The sequence below is a fragment of the Calypte anna genome, chromosome 2, assembly GCF_003957555.1.
Source record: "Calypte anna isolate BGI_N300 chromosome 2, bCalAnn1_v1.p, whole genome shotgun sequence".
Lineage (NCBI taxonomy): Eukaryota > Metazoa > Chordata > Aves > Apodiformes > Trochilidae > Calypte > Calypte anna.
The window spans coordinates 126,689,844-126,704,975 of record NC_044245.1 but is presented as its reverse complement, the minus strand read 5'-3'; the positions used below and the strand labels follow the sequence as shown (position 1 = coordinate 126,704,975).

Here is a 15,132-nt window from a genome sequence, read left to right as displayed (position 1 = left end):
ATGTATGAAATAGGGCCTTTTTGTTTGTGATAGTTGTCAAGAAATGCAAATATGTTGTCTTTTTTTAATTTCTCAAAGCTTTTTGTGTTCTGTTAAGGTCTGAAATGACTTAGAATCATAGGAAGTTAGGGGTTGGAAGGGACCTTGAAAGATCATATAGTCAAACCCCCTGTGCCAAAGCAGGGTCACCTACAGCAGGTCACACAGGAACATGTCCAGGTGGGCTTTGAACGTCTCCAGAGAAGGAGACACCACAATCTCCCTGGGCAGCCTTAAAGACTTCATGTTCCAAAATCAGTTGTCTTCCCTTACTTACCCTAAGATAAGTAAGTCATAGCTGTTTGCTGTGACAGCCATTGCTGTTTTGTTTTGTTTTCATTTGGTTTGGGTTTGTTGCTTTTTTTTTCTTTCTTCATAAAAGCTTCATATGTGCTAACCCTATTTTGGCATTTTTTGTTTGTTTGTTTCACAGTTGATATACACTTACATTACAGCAACAGGTTCTGGAGCATTTGCTATTGTTTTAATGCTAGCAAACTAATTTGCCAAGATCCGGTGCTCAAAACATTCCAGGACATATGCTTTTAGGACATCTGCTTTTTTTTTTTGCTTCATTCCTTGCACAGAACCTTTCTGATGTATATTTAAAAAAAAAAAAAACACAAAAAAAAACCCCAAAAAACACAAAAAAAGCAAACAGAAAAAGAAACAAAAAAAGAGTTCTAACTCCCTGTGGGAAGTTATTTCAAAGCAAATTGGGACCATTGATGTTCTTTGTCTTACTTCTAGTTGCTAAAGCTTATGAAATTTAATTCAATATTTAAAAATCCCCAGGCAACAAATCATTGTGCACTAAATATGGGACAAGAGATGTCAGGGAACATCACCTTATGGCACAAATGAGTAGGTATAAATGATTGGTAATATCTATGCATATGCTGACAAGACAGAAAGAATTTTCCCAGGATGTATGTAACTATCTCATCTGATAGGAGGGCTGTACAGTTCCATCTTGGTCGCAAATCTGTCAAGAAGTATGACTGAATATGAGCTCAGTAGTAGATGGGCAAAATGTGATACCCAGTAATTGATGAGCATTTTCAGTTCCTTCTGTGTCTGAGTCCTATTCTCCAGCCCATGACTCAGGTCCCTCTGGGACCCTGAGAAGAAGGTTAAAAATACTTCAAGGTAGATCTGGCTAGGAGGAGGGTCATAGCCCACTGGGTGATTAACTGAAGCTCTGGAACATGAGATTTTGTTGTAATCTCTATCTTAATTTGTAACTGCAAGTGTAACAGGAAAGCTGAGGGCAATCCTGTTCACCCCAAAGCCCTTGAAGGATGGTCACAGAGCTGCAGATCTTATGTGTTTGAAGCACTAACTGCAGTGTGAATGGGAAACAAATATCGAAGAAGAGTTATTACTTGTTGGAAACTGCTGCTGCATAGAAATTCAGGGTTTTGATGGTTAGAAAGGAGATTAAGACAACCAAGTCCATACTTTTTCCCCTTTTAAAGTTGTGGAGCTCAGACCCAGTTTTCTCCCAGCACTTGCAGATTTATTTTCTGGTTTTGTAAATCAACTCACGTCCCTCTATGCAGCCATGACCTGACCCCATAATCAGGCTGGCTGCTTTCAGACAGCTAGCCAGAAGAAACCTAGCTGAGGCTGTTCACCCCAGGATGTTCATCCTAGGTTCAACAGGTTCATCCCAGAGCATGCTTCCCTTTCATTTCTGGTTTTTCTGCTTCGTCTCTGTTGAAACCACCTTCAAGCTGCCCTCTTTAACACGTGCAATGCCCTTGCAGGCCAATCTGCCCCTGCTGCAGAGGGAGCTGCTGCACTGTGCAAGGCTTGCCAAGCAGAACCCAGCCCAGTACCTCGCCCAGCACGAACAGCTGCTTCTGGATGCCAGCACCACCTCACCTGTTGACTCCTCAGAGCTGCTTCTCGATGTGAACGAAAACGGGAAGAGGCGAACTCCAGACAGGTAAGCACCACTCTGCCCTTCACACCGTGCTCAGAAACGTCACAGGGGTTCAATGGGCCAAGCTGCACCTCTGGGTAGGTGTCTGGGGGGACTGGGGTGATGTTCCACCCTCATTACAGCTTTGAAATGGCCAAATTACCTTACTGTGTGTGCAGATCGCTCCAGCTCCTTGTGCAGGTCCTTTGTATTTGAGGGTTTGTTGGATTAAATGGTAAATATGGGGAAAGTGGCCAGGCACTCATATTGGGAAATACACAAGGCAAGCTGCAGAGAGCAGTCAGGACTTGGAGTCCATCTGCTGTGCCATGTTTCTGCCTCCATATGCCCAATATCCATAAGGATATTTCTTCCAAACAGGAGAAACAGTCAAATCTTTTTATACTCACTTTTCTGGTTGCACTGAGAAAGTGTTCATGCCCAAACAGGGCAACTGAGTGCCTGTGTGTAAAATACAGTAGCTTTAGGGATATGGAAAAGTTTTTTCTTACTTAAATAAAATGCTTTGTGTAATGTCACAAGAAAATCACACTTGCAATTATCTATTTTCAACTGTCTTCCCGTGATAGTTAGAAATTCATCTAGCAGATGTTCCTTTTTTGAGGCCCAAATAATGATTTTTAATGGCTTTGTTTGCCCTGGATTTTGTAGTGTGGAAAACCTTTTCTGCCAAGTGCCACTACCTGCATGCCCAAGGTATGGCAAATGTTATAGGTATCCTTTAAGTGAAAAAGTCAAATGTGGAAAGTCAAGAAGGCTTTCAAGTTTATACAAGTGACATTCTGTGTAGGGACAGGCCAAGATAGCACAAAACCAAAGAGAAAACAAAGTCTAAAAGCTCACAGTGAAACTTTTAAGCTTCTCATAGACAAAGGAGACGAGTACAAATTATAGTAATGTCACCATTAGGCAGACAAAAAGATGAAAATATTTGAAATCAGTTTTCTTTAAATAGTGTTTCAGGGAAATCCCTATGGACCAGCAAGAAAATAAAGATAGCAGCAGAGGAGCCCTTTTCCATATACCCTCTTTTCACCATTTTCCCCTGAGAATTACACTAAACTGAAACAGCCATCCATGTTAACACAAACCTTCTAGCTGCATCCAAGAGAGATGATTAATTTTCAGGCATTTTCCATGTAGTCTCGTGCTCCGTGCAAAGAGATAACGTTTCCAAAGCCGAAATTTAGTTCCCTGAGGCAGTTCTACTGCATATCCTCAGTCTTTGCAGAGTGTTGTACCAAAACATCTATAAAAAAGGCCTCCTCAGATCCTATGCATCTGTAAATAACTTAAATATCAGCATGTTGTAGTCCAGTGTCAGTGGCACTGACAAAAATGGTGTTTTCCTACAAGTTGCTAGACACACACAATCATTTAATAAGTCAAAGAGGTCTTGCTTGGTAAATACAAAGTGGAAGAGGGACATGCCTTCTTCTGGCAGCCCTTGCTTACATTTTCCCTGTTAATATAGAGCAGTATCACTTGCTTCTCCCAAAGGGAAAACAAGTAATATTTCTTCTTTTCTGTTTTTTTAGGGTTTTTTTTCTGCTGTTCTGAAGTAATACTCTCTCCCCCCCCCCCCCCCTCCCCCCCCTTGAGACCCAGTTTGACAGTGTTGCATTTTGATTATTTTGTGATAAACAGAGTCTCACCTATGGTACTTTCTGTCCTGGTTGTGTGGGAGGAGATGGGCGGTGCAGGTAGAGACTGGTATGAGAACATAGTGATGAAAAGACCTCGATTTTGGCTTCTAGCTAGAAGGACATAGGAGTAACCTATAAGGCAGATCAGAAGAATATTGGATTTTAAAGTCAACCTTTATCCGACACCTAGACACAGATTCAAGTTTAGTTTATGGATTTTGTTCTCAGTGTTTCTTTTTAGTTAAAATACACAGGGGTTCTTAGAAGTCTCTGCTCAGAAGTGCCTTTGCCTTCATGACTTAAGTCTCACTTAGGCTTTGTCCAGCTCAGAGAGCCTTCAGTTTCTCTCCATGTAGCAGCAGAGCTTCTCAGGAAAGGGGTAGACAGTTTAACTTCCAATGCTGTGGGTCAGACATTGGTTTGAATTCCTGAGGTCTAGGGAGGGGCTGTAATGCAGGGTGTCCACAGGTCTGTGTGCTCCAAGGTGCTGAGTCCATCAACCAGCAGCCTCTGTTGATTGCTGCTCAAAATTGGGTTCCTTAGTTCTGGACAAGTGGTTTTTTAGAAAATCCTGTCCTTTCTTTTTTGGCATTGAGATTCCTTGGTGTCAGGAAATACCTGGACAGAGAATGCCCAGCTCACCTATTGGAATAGTGCCTTGAGCTTATTGAATTTTTTTGCAGTATCAAGCAGCTCTGTCACTGGTTAGTCACAACTACTCCATTGACTATGATGAATGCCCTGCAAAAAAAAATTAACTCATACAGTACTTCTGAACCAAGTTCAATGGGGTTGTCTCATGCACTCAAGAACATTTATACTCCTGATTTAGTAAAAAGAAAAAGATCCTGTTAGAAAGATTCTTAATTATACTAAATGGAAGTGGGCATACCTTTTAATCTGGGTAGTGTAAGTAAATCAACTACAAAAACCTGTTCTTAAAGTCAGAGCATGCCTACACTGAGTACAGAAACCAAATACTTGTCTGGCTTTATCCCCATTACACTATTAATTATTTTAAAATTTTTACAAAGGACCAGAAGGAAGCATGGGTCTATAAATGTATATATTGTGTATTTATAAATCTTAAGTGTTTTCCATATATGCTAATAAAAGTGCAGTGGAGGATATGAGGCAACCTTTAAGAGGAGGGTTTGATGTGACTCTGTTGCTAGAATATGGGAAAAAAACCAAAACTTAAAACAAACTACTAAAAGACATCTTTCCAGGGGATCTAAATGCAGTTGTAAGACTTTTGTTTGGAGATATTTCTCTCACGAAAATGAATTATGGTATATTCTTCACTTCCCAAGAGTTAAAATGTGAAGATATAGACATTTTATATAATATTTATGCTCTCTATACACACACACACACACACACACACACGTACATGCATACATATATATATCTGTGTGTGTGTATGATGCATACATTAGAAACACATATACACACATTCTTCCATATTTACATTTTTATTTTGGGCACAGGTAATTGAATGAAGTTGATTCCAACAGAGGTAAAATACAATAAGGGGTTAGGCAAAGGAGGTGGAGTATGTGTGTTGAATATAGCCAAATCCACCTGGCGGTGTGGTTTTGTTAATGAAAATCCACATGCAGTAATTTTTTTCTGCTCATAATTTCAGAACCTTTTTTTGCATATGCATTTTCCAGTTCTCGTTATTTATCTGCATATCCAAGTCTACTGTATGTGAGGTTTTATAAAGCAATCTGACAGCAGAGCTTCTTGTTTTACTGAATGTTTTCTTGGTGCATATGGTCTGACACGGATGAGCAGCCACGGTGAGATTTTGGAGTCTATTAAACTAGCTCATTAAAAAGATCAATCTGTTTCTGTAATAACACTGGGAACCATCAGTCACTTCAAGAGAGAAAAACTGACACCTGAGGAGACAACACATTTTGGTAATTTGTTCATGACATGTCATGAACAAAGTGTTCACTATATTTTGTTTACAACTTTTAGAGCTTACATTCCACTGCTGTAAAGCAAAAGAACTTGGACCAATGTGTGGTTTTATTTTGGTGAATGAATGCTTAGTTATAAATAACACGATTTTAAATACATGAACCACAAAAAACTTTTTGCTAATGAGTCATCCTTGGAGCTTGTTTGGAAGGACTGCATGGCATATGAGTATGTCATATAGTGACTCTCCACATTTGTGACAGCTGGCTACAAAGTGGATATAGGATAGCAAAAATCAGCTAGAATACCTCTAATTTTGAGTCAGAAGGAAAAAAAAAAAAAGAAAAAAGTGACCATGATTGTTTTGTGACTTTAGAAAGTTCGGCCATGCTTGCATCCCTTGGAAACCCTGAAAAGAAATTCATGTTGAAGGTACCTGGGTACCTGGCCACAGAGTCTGTTGCTGAGAATTCAGTTAGATAAATCTGTCTTATTTGAATATGCTCATCTCTATCTCAAAAAGATGAAGGGTGCTCACAGCTCTTATATCTATGCTCCTTATAAACCATGTGTAATTATAGGAAATTTTAAAAAAATTTTCTTAATATGAGCTGTTAGCAAAGCAATATAAATAATTTCTGTAACACAGAATTATAAACAAAATATGTGCACAAAATACAACACAATGTAGAATTAAGGTTTCAACACCCAGAAAACACCCAACAGCCATTGCTCAGTATAATAGCAAAAATAGGAATTTAATTTCAGTAAATGTGTTTTCAATGGTCATGTTAATTTCTGTGTTAGTTGAATTCAGGGTTCCAGAAGGAAATGGGCATGCTGGTGTGTTATCCAAGCTTTAATTAACAGTTTATTCCAGTTAATTAATTAGAAAGCATTCCTAAGGAAACAACACAAACGTACTTGTACAATAAGGTGCAAATGTGTGCATTTTTAGACATAATTTTAACATCTAATTGTAATACATATATAGGAAAAGGGAAAACTTGGATTCCTACTTGTCACATTTTTTGAGTTTGCTTTTCCTACACTGAGTGACCAAAAAAATCAAGAAAATTATTTCATTATTTAGTTTCTTATTTTTTTCCCCCCATGTTTGTTAGAGATTATTCTAACTGTAACACTAAAATAACATTTGGAAATTATTAGCTTGGCTCATACATAGAGGAAAGTCTGTATTTTACTTGCATAGTGTTTTTACAATAGAAAGACCTGGATACAGAGTTTGAGCAGGTATGTGCAAAGGAAACACACCAGCAACTAAACACAAAAATTGCCTTGGAGAGCTGTCAAAAACATCACTGCCCACTGAGAGTTATTGCTAGCAATTCCATCATGCCAAAAGTCATTAAAAATATATGATGGTCCTCAGGTTTTCCTGATTAGGAGTTTTCACAACCATTCTGGGTTTGCTTTGGACCAAGGTACATACTCCACTTTAACAAAGTGTGTCTTTCATATTTCTGCCCAAAATTAGAACAGCTGTCCTGCTGTACTGATGAAAGATTCTCTGCTTTGTGCCAAGTTAAGGTATAATAAAATATATAGACCTGCAGCTCCTCTGACATCAGTGATTGTGTTGAGGTCTCTGGGAAATCTCTTTGTTCCTTTATTCCTCCTGAAAACAGTACAACCCATCTTTTTTATTTCTTGCTGGTAATTGCAAGATATTACTTTGATTACCTTTCCCTGTGGATATTGTCAAAGATGTAACATCTTGTTTAACATTATGTTTTGCAACTTTATCGATGATTTGGATGGAGGGATAGAACACACCCTGAATAAGTTTGCAGATGACACTAAACTGGGTGGAAGTGTCTATCTGCCTGTGGGCAGGTAGGGCCTGTAGAGGGATCAATTCAGACCAAGGCCAATTATGTGAGTTCCAGGTTTGTGGGCAGAGGTGCAAAGTGGAGTTATTTGGAAATAGCTGATTATTAATTAAATTTCCATGTATCTGTAATGTAAAAAACTGCCCTCTCCCTGATAACTCCCTACAGTTGCTTTAGTATAAAACCCCTCTTGAAGAGGAATGGAGTGGGAAATTTTTAACATTACTGAGGGCTTTAGTCTGACCCCACCTTCCTGCAAAATTAATAGCAGCCACAGCACCTTTGACTGAAATAGCCCAGCTGAGAGAAAAATCTCTGAAGGGGAAGCACTTCTGATCATCCAGAGTCACAAGCCCAAAGTCTCTGTGTGACACTGATCTTGATGGGAACTCATCCTGTCACTGCATACAGCTGACCTTCAGCACTACCTTAAGACTGTGTACAGTCGTTTTATAAAAAACACTGCAAGTTTCCCCTAATCACTTATGTGCTACAGCACTTCTGAAAGTAAGAATTTCTCAGCCTCCAACTTCATGTATCAGTTGATTGTTTCAGGTCTGCAATTACGTGTGTATCCATCCCATCAGCTGGTGATTCAGTGAATGTTTCTCACTCTCCAGCCCAACTCTTTAAGCTGCTCTATTGGAGAGCTCACCCAGCTGGTATTTCTCACCAGTTACACAAGGTGAATGTGTCCTTTGTATATTTTGAATAAACAGTGGTGTGAAATGTTCTGCAATGCCACACACTTGGAGCAAAGTGAAAGAACAAGCTTTAGTTCCAACAGCAGCACATGCAGGTGGGGGTTCGTGCTCCTTAGCAGCTCTGCTCACTAGGTGAATTATGGTTACTTTGCTTTGTTTTTCAGAACCAAAGAAAATGGCTTTGACAGAGAGCCTTTGCACTCAGAGCATCCAAGCAAGCGGCCCTGCACTATTAGCCCAGGCCAGCGGTACAGTCCAAATAATGGCTTATCTTATCAGCCCAATGGTCTGCCTCATCCCACCCCACCTCCACCTCAGCATTATCGTTTGGATGATATGGCCATTGCCCACCACTACAGGGACTCATACAGACACCCCAACCACAGGGACCTCAGGGACAGAAACAGACCTATGGGTAAGGCATGTTGATTTTCAGCGTTGGTTTTTGAGGTTTTTCTTTTCCTTGTAATTATGCTCTGTACTGTGAACAGGTGTTTGCTTTTTTCCCTGATTAAATATACCTGGCATCCAGATGCAGCCTCTCTAGCTGTTTGTACATGTGTAGCTGCTTCTAATGTCCCTATTTCAGATTTATGATTGCAAAAGTGGATTGAATTGTGCCTTGCTCATATCTAAAGCAAGACAGTCAGAAGGAGGAGGATCTACATGCTTTCAAAGCTGTGTAGGTCACAGGGACACCCAGGTTTCTGGGAAGCAAGGATAGGTAGAACCTTTTATTTTTCTTTTAGGGCCTAATTTGTGACGATAGTGACATTGCTATAGCCTGATTGCAGCTTAGGTTGGAGGAATATTACAAGCCTCTATAGAAATGTTTCATTTGTTGACATCTCAAGAGTGCTGTGTAGCATTGGGCAATGTCTACAGAGGATATGAAAGGCAAAAGCAACTTCATGCCTTGCAGGGCCTGCCTTGCAGCACATTCTGGGGTTTTTTTTGGATGTCGTGTCTCTTGGATTTGCCTGGTTTGCTTCACATCTGCACCTACTGTTATTCCTTGATTTAAACAAATCTTCAATAAAAGAGGAACATTTACAAATATTCAGCATCTGTATAGAGGAGTCTAAACAAAGAGCAAGTGTCAGTTTCTCTTGAGTGTTGATAATAAATACTGGGTTGGTTGTATCATGTTGTCAGCTGCTCTGATATATGTGCTACATTTTAACCACATGTTGTTTAAACATCTGTGAAGGGATGAACCCTTAATGATGCTCTGTTGACATGGTAGTAATTAGTGCAGTTAGTGAAATAAGATTGAGTTTATATTAATATTTTTTCAACTCTCTAAAGTACAGTTAATATTTGATGCACTAAGTTACCAAATAATTGTTGTGCTGACTTCATCAAGTAGTACAAAAGAAAAATTGTATATTTTATTATATACATTATAAACATTACAATTGTATCTAGTCAGAAAGGGTTATGGCCATATTCATATCTTGCAACCTACAGAACTTGCAGAATTGAAGACATTAAATTGAGTGAGACAGAAGCATCTTGTCTGGGGAGGAGTGCTACAGAGAACTTAAAACATAAGTTTATAAGCATCCACTTTATTTTTGTGGTGGCATTCCTGATACTAGACCAAGTAATGTATTGTATCTTTGTCTGATAGCTCCTTTTTTTTTTTTTTTTTCCTAGAGGACTCACTCTAAACATGATTTGCTCCTTTTTGGCAGGGTTGCATGGCACACGTCAAGAAGAAATGATTGATCACAGGCTAACAGACAGAGAATGGGCAGAAGAGTGGAAACACCTTGACCATGTAAGATCTAAATGCACTCTTATGTACAATGGTATGAGCAAAGCCCTTTTAAGATAGGAATGAAAGCTTCTTCTTTTAAAAGAAACCTGAATCCCTGGACAAGTTTTGAAAATGTTGGCAATTAAATCTAGGGGCATGATGTTCCCCATCAAGTAGCTCATATTAGGCCATTGTGCTCAAATGGATATGGCAGTGTCCTAAGTGTTACAGACTGCCAAAAGGGCAGTGGACACTGTTTCATAAACCCTAGATCTGGCATACATGATCCTTACCCCTAGTACTGGTTAATTGTGCCTTTTTAAAAAAATTTCTTAGTTCTCCTAACATTTGTAGGCATAAGTTCTGGACCAGATCTCCTGGTATCTGTGGTGCACTGTGAAATTACTGGTGGCACTTCAGTCTATTCAGACTTATCCTACTTGGCTTATCTCTTTCCCCCAGAAATTCATACCTGTACAGTTTAGGATCACCAATAACACAGGAAGATATTGTCATTCTTAAAAGCCAACCCAGAATTTTCCAGCTGTGTTTGAAATAACAGGAAGAGAGTTCATTCTTAAAACCCAGGCGCACAGCACATTAATGCTGCTTCTTTCTGTCAGTTTATGAATAAAATGTTCTTTTCTCTTTCTCTGCTTCATCCGTGAATAGCTGTTAAATTGTATAATGGACATGGTGGAAAAAACCAGGAGATCTCTCACAGTACTGCGGCGATGTCAAGAAGCAGACCGTGAGGAGCTGAATTACTGGATACGGCGGTACAGTGATGCAGAAGATTTAAAAAAAGGTGGTAACAGCAGCAGTAGTCATTCCAGACAGCAGAGTCCAGTGAATCCAGATCCAGTTACATTGGGTACAGTATCCTCATTAAAAATCGTTCACTAATCCTGTTCTAACTCCACTGTATGCTACATGAAGTTTGTTTTTATTCCTCTGATTCTTGTTTTGTGACAGTGATGAAATGCACCTCTTTACTGTCTGTTTAATTAACTGTAATACTTTTGCCCCAGTAGTTATGTTTACATTTGAAGCAGCTTGGTAGTTTTGATGATACTGGGTAACTTGCTTTTCATTCACTGATGTCTGAGAGTGGAAGGGCAGCAGGATGGGGGTACCATGTAGGGGTGGCAGAACAGTGAGATGTGCACTGACTGCATCCCCTCCAACTATCCCCCTTGCCTGCTTCAAGAAAATCTATAGGTGCTTCTGGATTGTTAGTACTGTGAAATCAAAGGATTTCACTTTCTCAAATCAAATTACTTAACTTGGAAGTTGTCTTTTCTGAGGAAGTGAAGGGAAATGTAAAGATATTTGGTTTCCTTTTAAGAAAGAAATATCTGTCATGCCTGCAGTCAAGCAAACAAGACCCTTCTGTGTCCTCCACTGCAGCTCTCACAGGTGTGTCTGAGCTAGTTTGGGGACTGTTTTCCATGTAGTTACACAGAGGCACTCTGAATTCAGCTCAAGCTGCATAGCTCACTTACAAGGAGCAGACCAAGAATTTGGACTTTCACCCCTTGCAGTCACAGTCTGTAGTCACAGGGACCTCACACAGCTACTCCAAGATTTGCTGTAGAAAATCAAACTTTTATTTTGTGGGCTTTCTGTAATTTATAAATATGTTGGCCTGCTTCTACCTCGTCCCTTCACTTATTTGGCAGATGTGGTAAAGAAACACATCTCAGTGATGCCTTTTTTATTGTTCTCTGCTCTTTTGAAGAGAAGACAAACCATGACTGCTTGTCTAATTAAAAAAAATAGACTGTATATAATGAATTCCATCTACATAAAGTCATAAACTGTAGTCATTAGTAGAATTGATTGTGTGTGTTATTTTTCAACTATATTTTATTTAAAGCTGTGTTTTCCTTGTGCTCTTAAGAATAACTGATTAAATCTAAAACTTATTTAATGGCAAATAGAAAAACAGAAATAAACCTAATGCCCTTTCCATCTTCCTTTTGGTAAATCTCTAGAGTTCTTACTGTAATATTTAGTGTCTCTTGATAACAAACAAACCTTTTGTATTTATATGTCAAATGATCTGAGCCAGTAGCTCTATAAATTAACTTCAGTCAGAGAAAAGAAGAGTTATGGAAATGTTGTTCCCAACTTCACTAACAAGTCTAGTCCCTAGGGGAGCCCTTCTCAGAAAGAAGCACTCAGGTAGTGGTTTGTATGAATAGTGTTAAATGTAATGTAAAGAAAGACTCATACATACATCTGAAATGTTGATCAAATTTGCAACCTTGGGAAGAATAATTGTGAGGAAACCCCTAGATCAAAAGCAGTGGCATTAACCTCTATCACAGCTCTGATGCAGAAAGAACCAGGCAATAGTGCTTGTAAATATAGGTAGTACATAAAAAGAGGGAAGGGAAATAGAGTGCTTATAATTTCCTAAAAGAAACTGAAGCTCAAGACATTCATCAAAACATTCCAAGAAAAGTAGCTGTAGCCAAAACAGCAGCAACAAAACATAAAATAAGGGTCAAACATACAATTATAATTTGCTTTGTGCATTTGTCCAAGTGCATTTTTGGAAATAAAAATTCTCTTTGCTTAAAAACATACAGTAAGTTTTCAGCACTGGGCAGACAAGGCACCTCTGCAGTACTGTTGAGTACAACTGAACTGGTTGGAGTGAGTTCATTTGAAAATGTCCATTTTGATTCTGGGATTTAGAACCTATTTTCCTACAGTCATGGACATGAAACTTGAGTTGCATAAGTGATGCACCATCCGTACCAATTGTAAATGTTGATAAGAAATACTTTTATGGCTTGACGTTTAAGGCAGAAAATATTTACTTCAGAATTTATGGAAAGGTAACACTTATAATTCCTCAGATTTTATAGTAAACTAGTTAACAGAATCGAAACTCCCAACATTTAGAGGTATAATAAAATGGAAGCAGTGCCTGAGAGCCTTGAGACTAAAAGTTCGTCCAATATTTTAATTGAAGTTCCACAATATGTAAATACTGTTTTTTGCTGCAGGGTTTCTAAATGTCAGTGATTCCCTTTTGAATTTTTTTTTTAAACGAGGTAATCCACCCTTTAAATCCATCTTGTCATCTCCACCAGCAAGAGGAAAAAAAAAAGGGACCATATGGCTACATTGTCTGTGGCTTTGTTTCTTTTTCTTTACGATTAAAATATCATTACTGAAGTGATAAGTTCTCACTGTAAACATTATGCCACAGTCTTCAGTGACAGCTCTTGCTGAAAAACTTTGAGCTGAAATGTAGCATAATTTGAGTCCAAGAGAAGCTAATGAAAATTTTGGCCATCATTTTGAACCAGCAGACCTTTTTTGTCTGCCAGAGATTTTTGTGCTTCTTTTAATTTGACATCCCTATGAATTGTATTGAGCTTGACTGTTCACAGGATCTAATCAGTATTTTTCTGTTGATATTTTTAATTAAGAAATCAAATGAAACATTTGATAATTTGTTTTAATGCAGTGTAATCCAGTACACACATTAGCCAGCTACAGCAGGTTACAAGCTCTCATTATTCTCTGAGAGTGTGTTGAAGGTAAGATGGGTCCATTCTTTTCAGTCTGAATAATACATGTTTATGAAAGTCTAAAAATGGCTCGGACTTTATATATATTCACTTGATGAACTGTGATGGTCTATGAAGTGAATAATACATCATCTTGACTCCTCCATTTCTGCTGAAGAATTTCAGTAGTACGTACTGCAGCAGGACTGCGACTTTCATCCTAATAGTGAATAGTTACGCATATCAGACGATGTATACTGAAATACACAGAGTCAGATAAATTAAAGATGAGGGTTCTTCAACATCATGGGTTATAAACAAGATCTATAACCTTATTGAGTGCAGCTGTAGCTCTAAATAAATGGTGTAGCTGCACATCAGAAGCTCTGCAGCAATGATGGTGTTTTGTGTCTCTTGCATTTATCGGAATGGAAATCTTACAAAACAGAGTTTGAAGTCTCCAGCTGAAGAGTGCCAATACCTGCAGGATTTTCCCCAGGTAGCCAGGGGATTCTCAGAAGTATCTGAAAAACACATAGGTCAGCCATTTCTTTATACATTTTTAAACGATAAATCTTGTAGACCTCGTGTTTGTTTTTTCAAAGGTTGTTCACCCTCGTACTTTCAGTGTTCGCTAGGGCAGTCCTGCCAACACATGTCTGTTCATGCTGCTGTTATCAAATCTTTGCCATTTTCAGATTATCAGCATGGCTGTGATATGCCTGATATTCTCAGTGTGAACTAATGTGAATGCTGTGAATACCACAGTAACATTTAAAACTTGTAATTCTAGAACATAAAGCCTCTCTAATACTGGTCACTGATAATATTAAGTGTTGCTCTTAATCCACTCACTGCATGGGAGATTTGGGCTGGGTTGTCTAGCAGACTGCATGTTGCTAGATAGGGCTACAGCTGCAGAAACCTTGTGGGGCTGTGTTCTCAGTATTCATTTCTAATAAATAGTTCCTTGGAAGTAGGATCAATTGTATCCATTCCTCACACCACACTCGTTACTCTTGTGCTTTTGCAAAATAACTCATAGGTGGCATAAAAGAAAGAAAGAAAATATATTGCTGCTATTTAGTGGAAGTTTGCTGTTGATTTTAAGGATTATTCAGTAATATAGTACCTGTATGCTTTTCCCCTCTCTTATTCTTTTTAAATGAGAATACAACTATATCTTTAACACAATTTCATGTATGTTGGAGGAGTGTTATTTTAGCAACAAAAAAGTATTTTAGGGCAAAGTGTTACATAAAAACACTTGAAGCACATGCCTCTCAACAAGAATCTCAACATGGTCTCATTCAGTATTACACTTTTTCAGATTTGTATCTATATATTCCAGTAATTGGAGTGGCACACTTTTTAGCTTGACTCTTGTAAACAAGGGAGTGAATATTTATTCCTCTAAGAAGTTTGTTGCCTACTTCCCACCAATGGTAGCAGCATGAAGCAAAACTTGCATACAAAAAATTAAAAGCATATAAATACATGTAACAGTGTATATACTTTATGTAGTCCAGGGATGGTTATATGCAGCTTTTATTAGGCTTAAACCCTAATGTTCACTATGGCATATAAGGCATTTTTGCTTCTTCCAGCGTTTTCATAAATACAATACAGTTTAAAAGGTCCCCAAAAGATCAGTTGTTAAGCTCTGTTTCTTATTATTTTTTTATTATAGGCTTTGATGTCATTGTCCAGGGGTAAAA

At 38.5% G+C, this 15,132-nt stretch overlaps 1 protein-coding gene across 4 annotated transcripts in view; it reads left to right on the top strand.

Annotated features, from left to right (window-relative positions):
- RUNX1T1 (RUNX1 partner transcriptional co-repressor 1) overlaps positions 1–15,132 on the top strand; it is a 112,426-nt gene that overhangs the window by 73,377 nt on the left and 23,917 nt on the right. For all 4 annotated transcript variants that reach the window (XM_030445047.1, XM_008502432.2, XM_030445049.1 and 1 more), the window contains 4 exons: positions 1,809–1,990; positions 8,287–8,537; positions 9,820–9,905; positions 10,557–10,758. In XM_030445047.1, the coding sequence (XP_030300907.1) occupies positions 1,809–1,990; positions 8,287–8,537; positions 9,820–9,905; positions 10,557–10,758 (721 nt within the window). The remainder of the gene's footprint in view (positions 1–1,808; positions 1,991–8,286; positions 8,538–9,819; positions 9,906–10,556; positions 10,759–15,132) is intronic.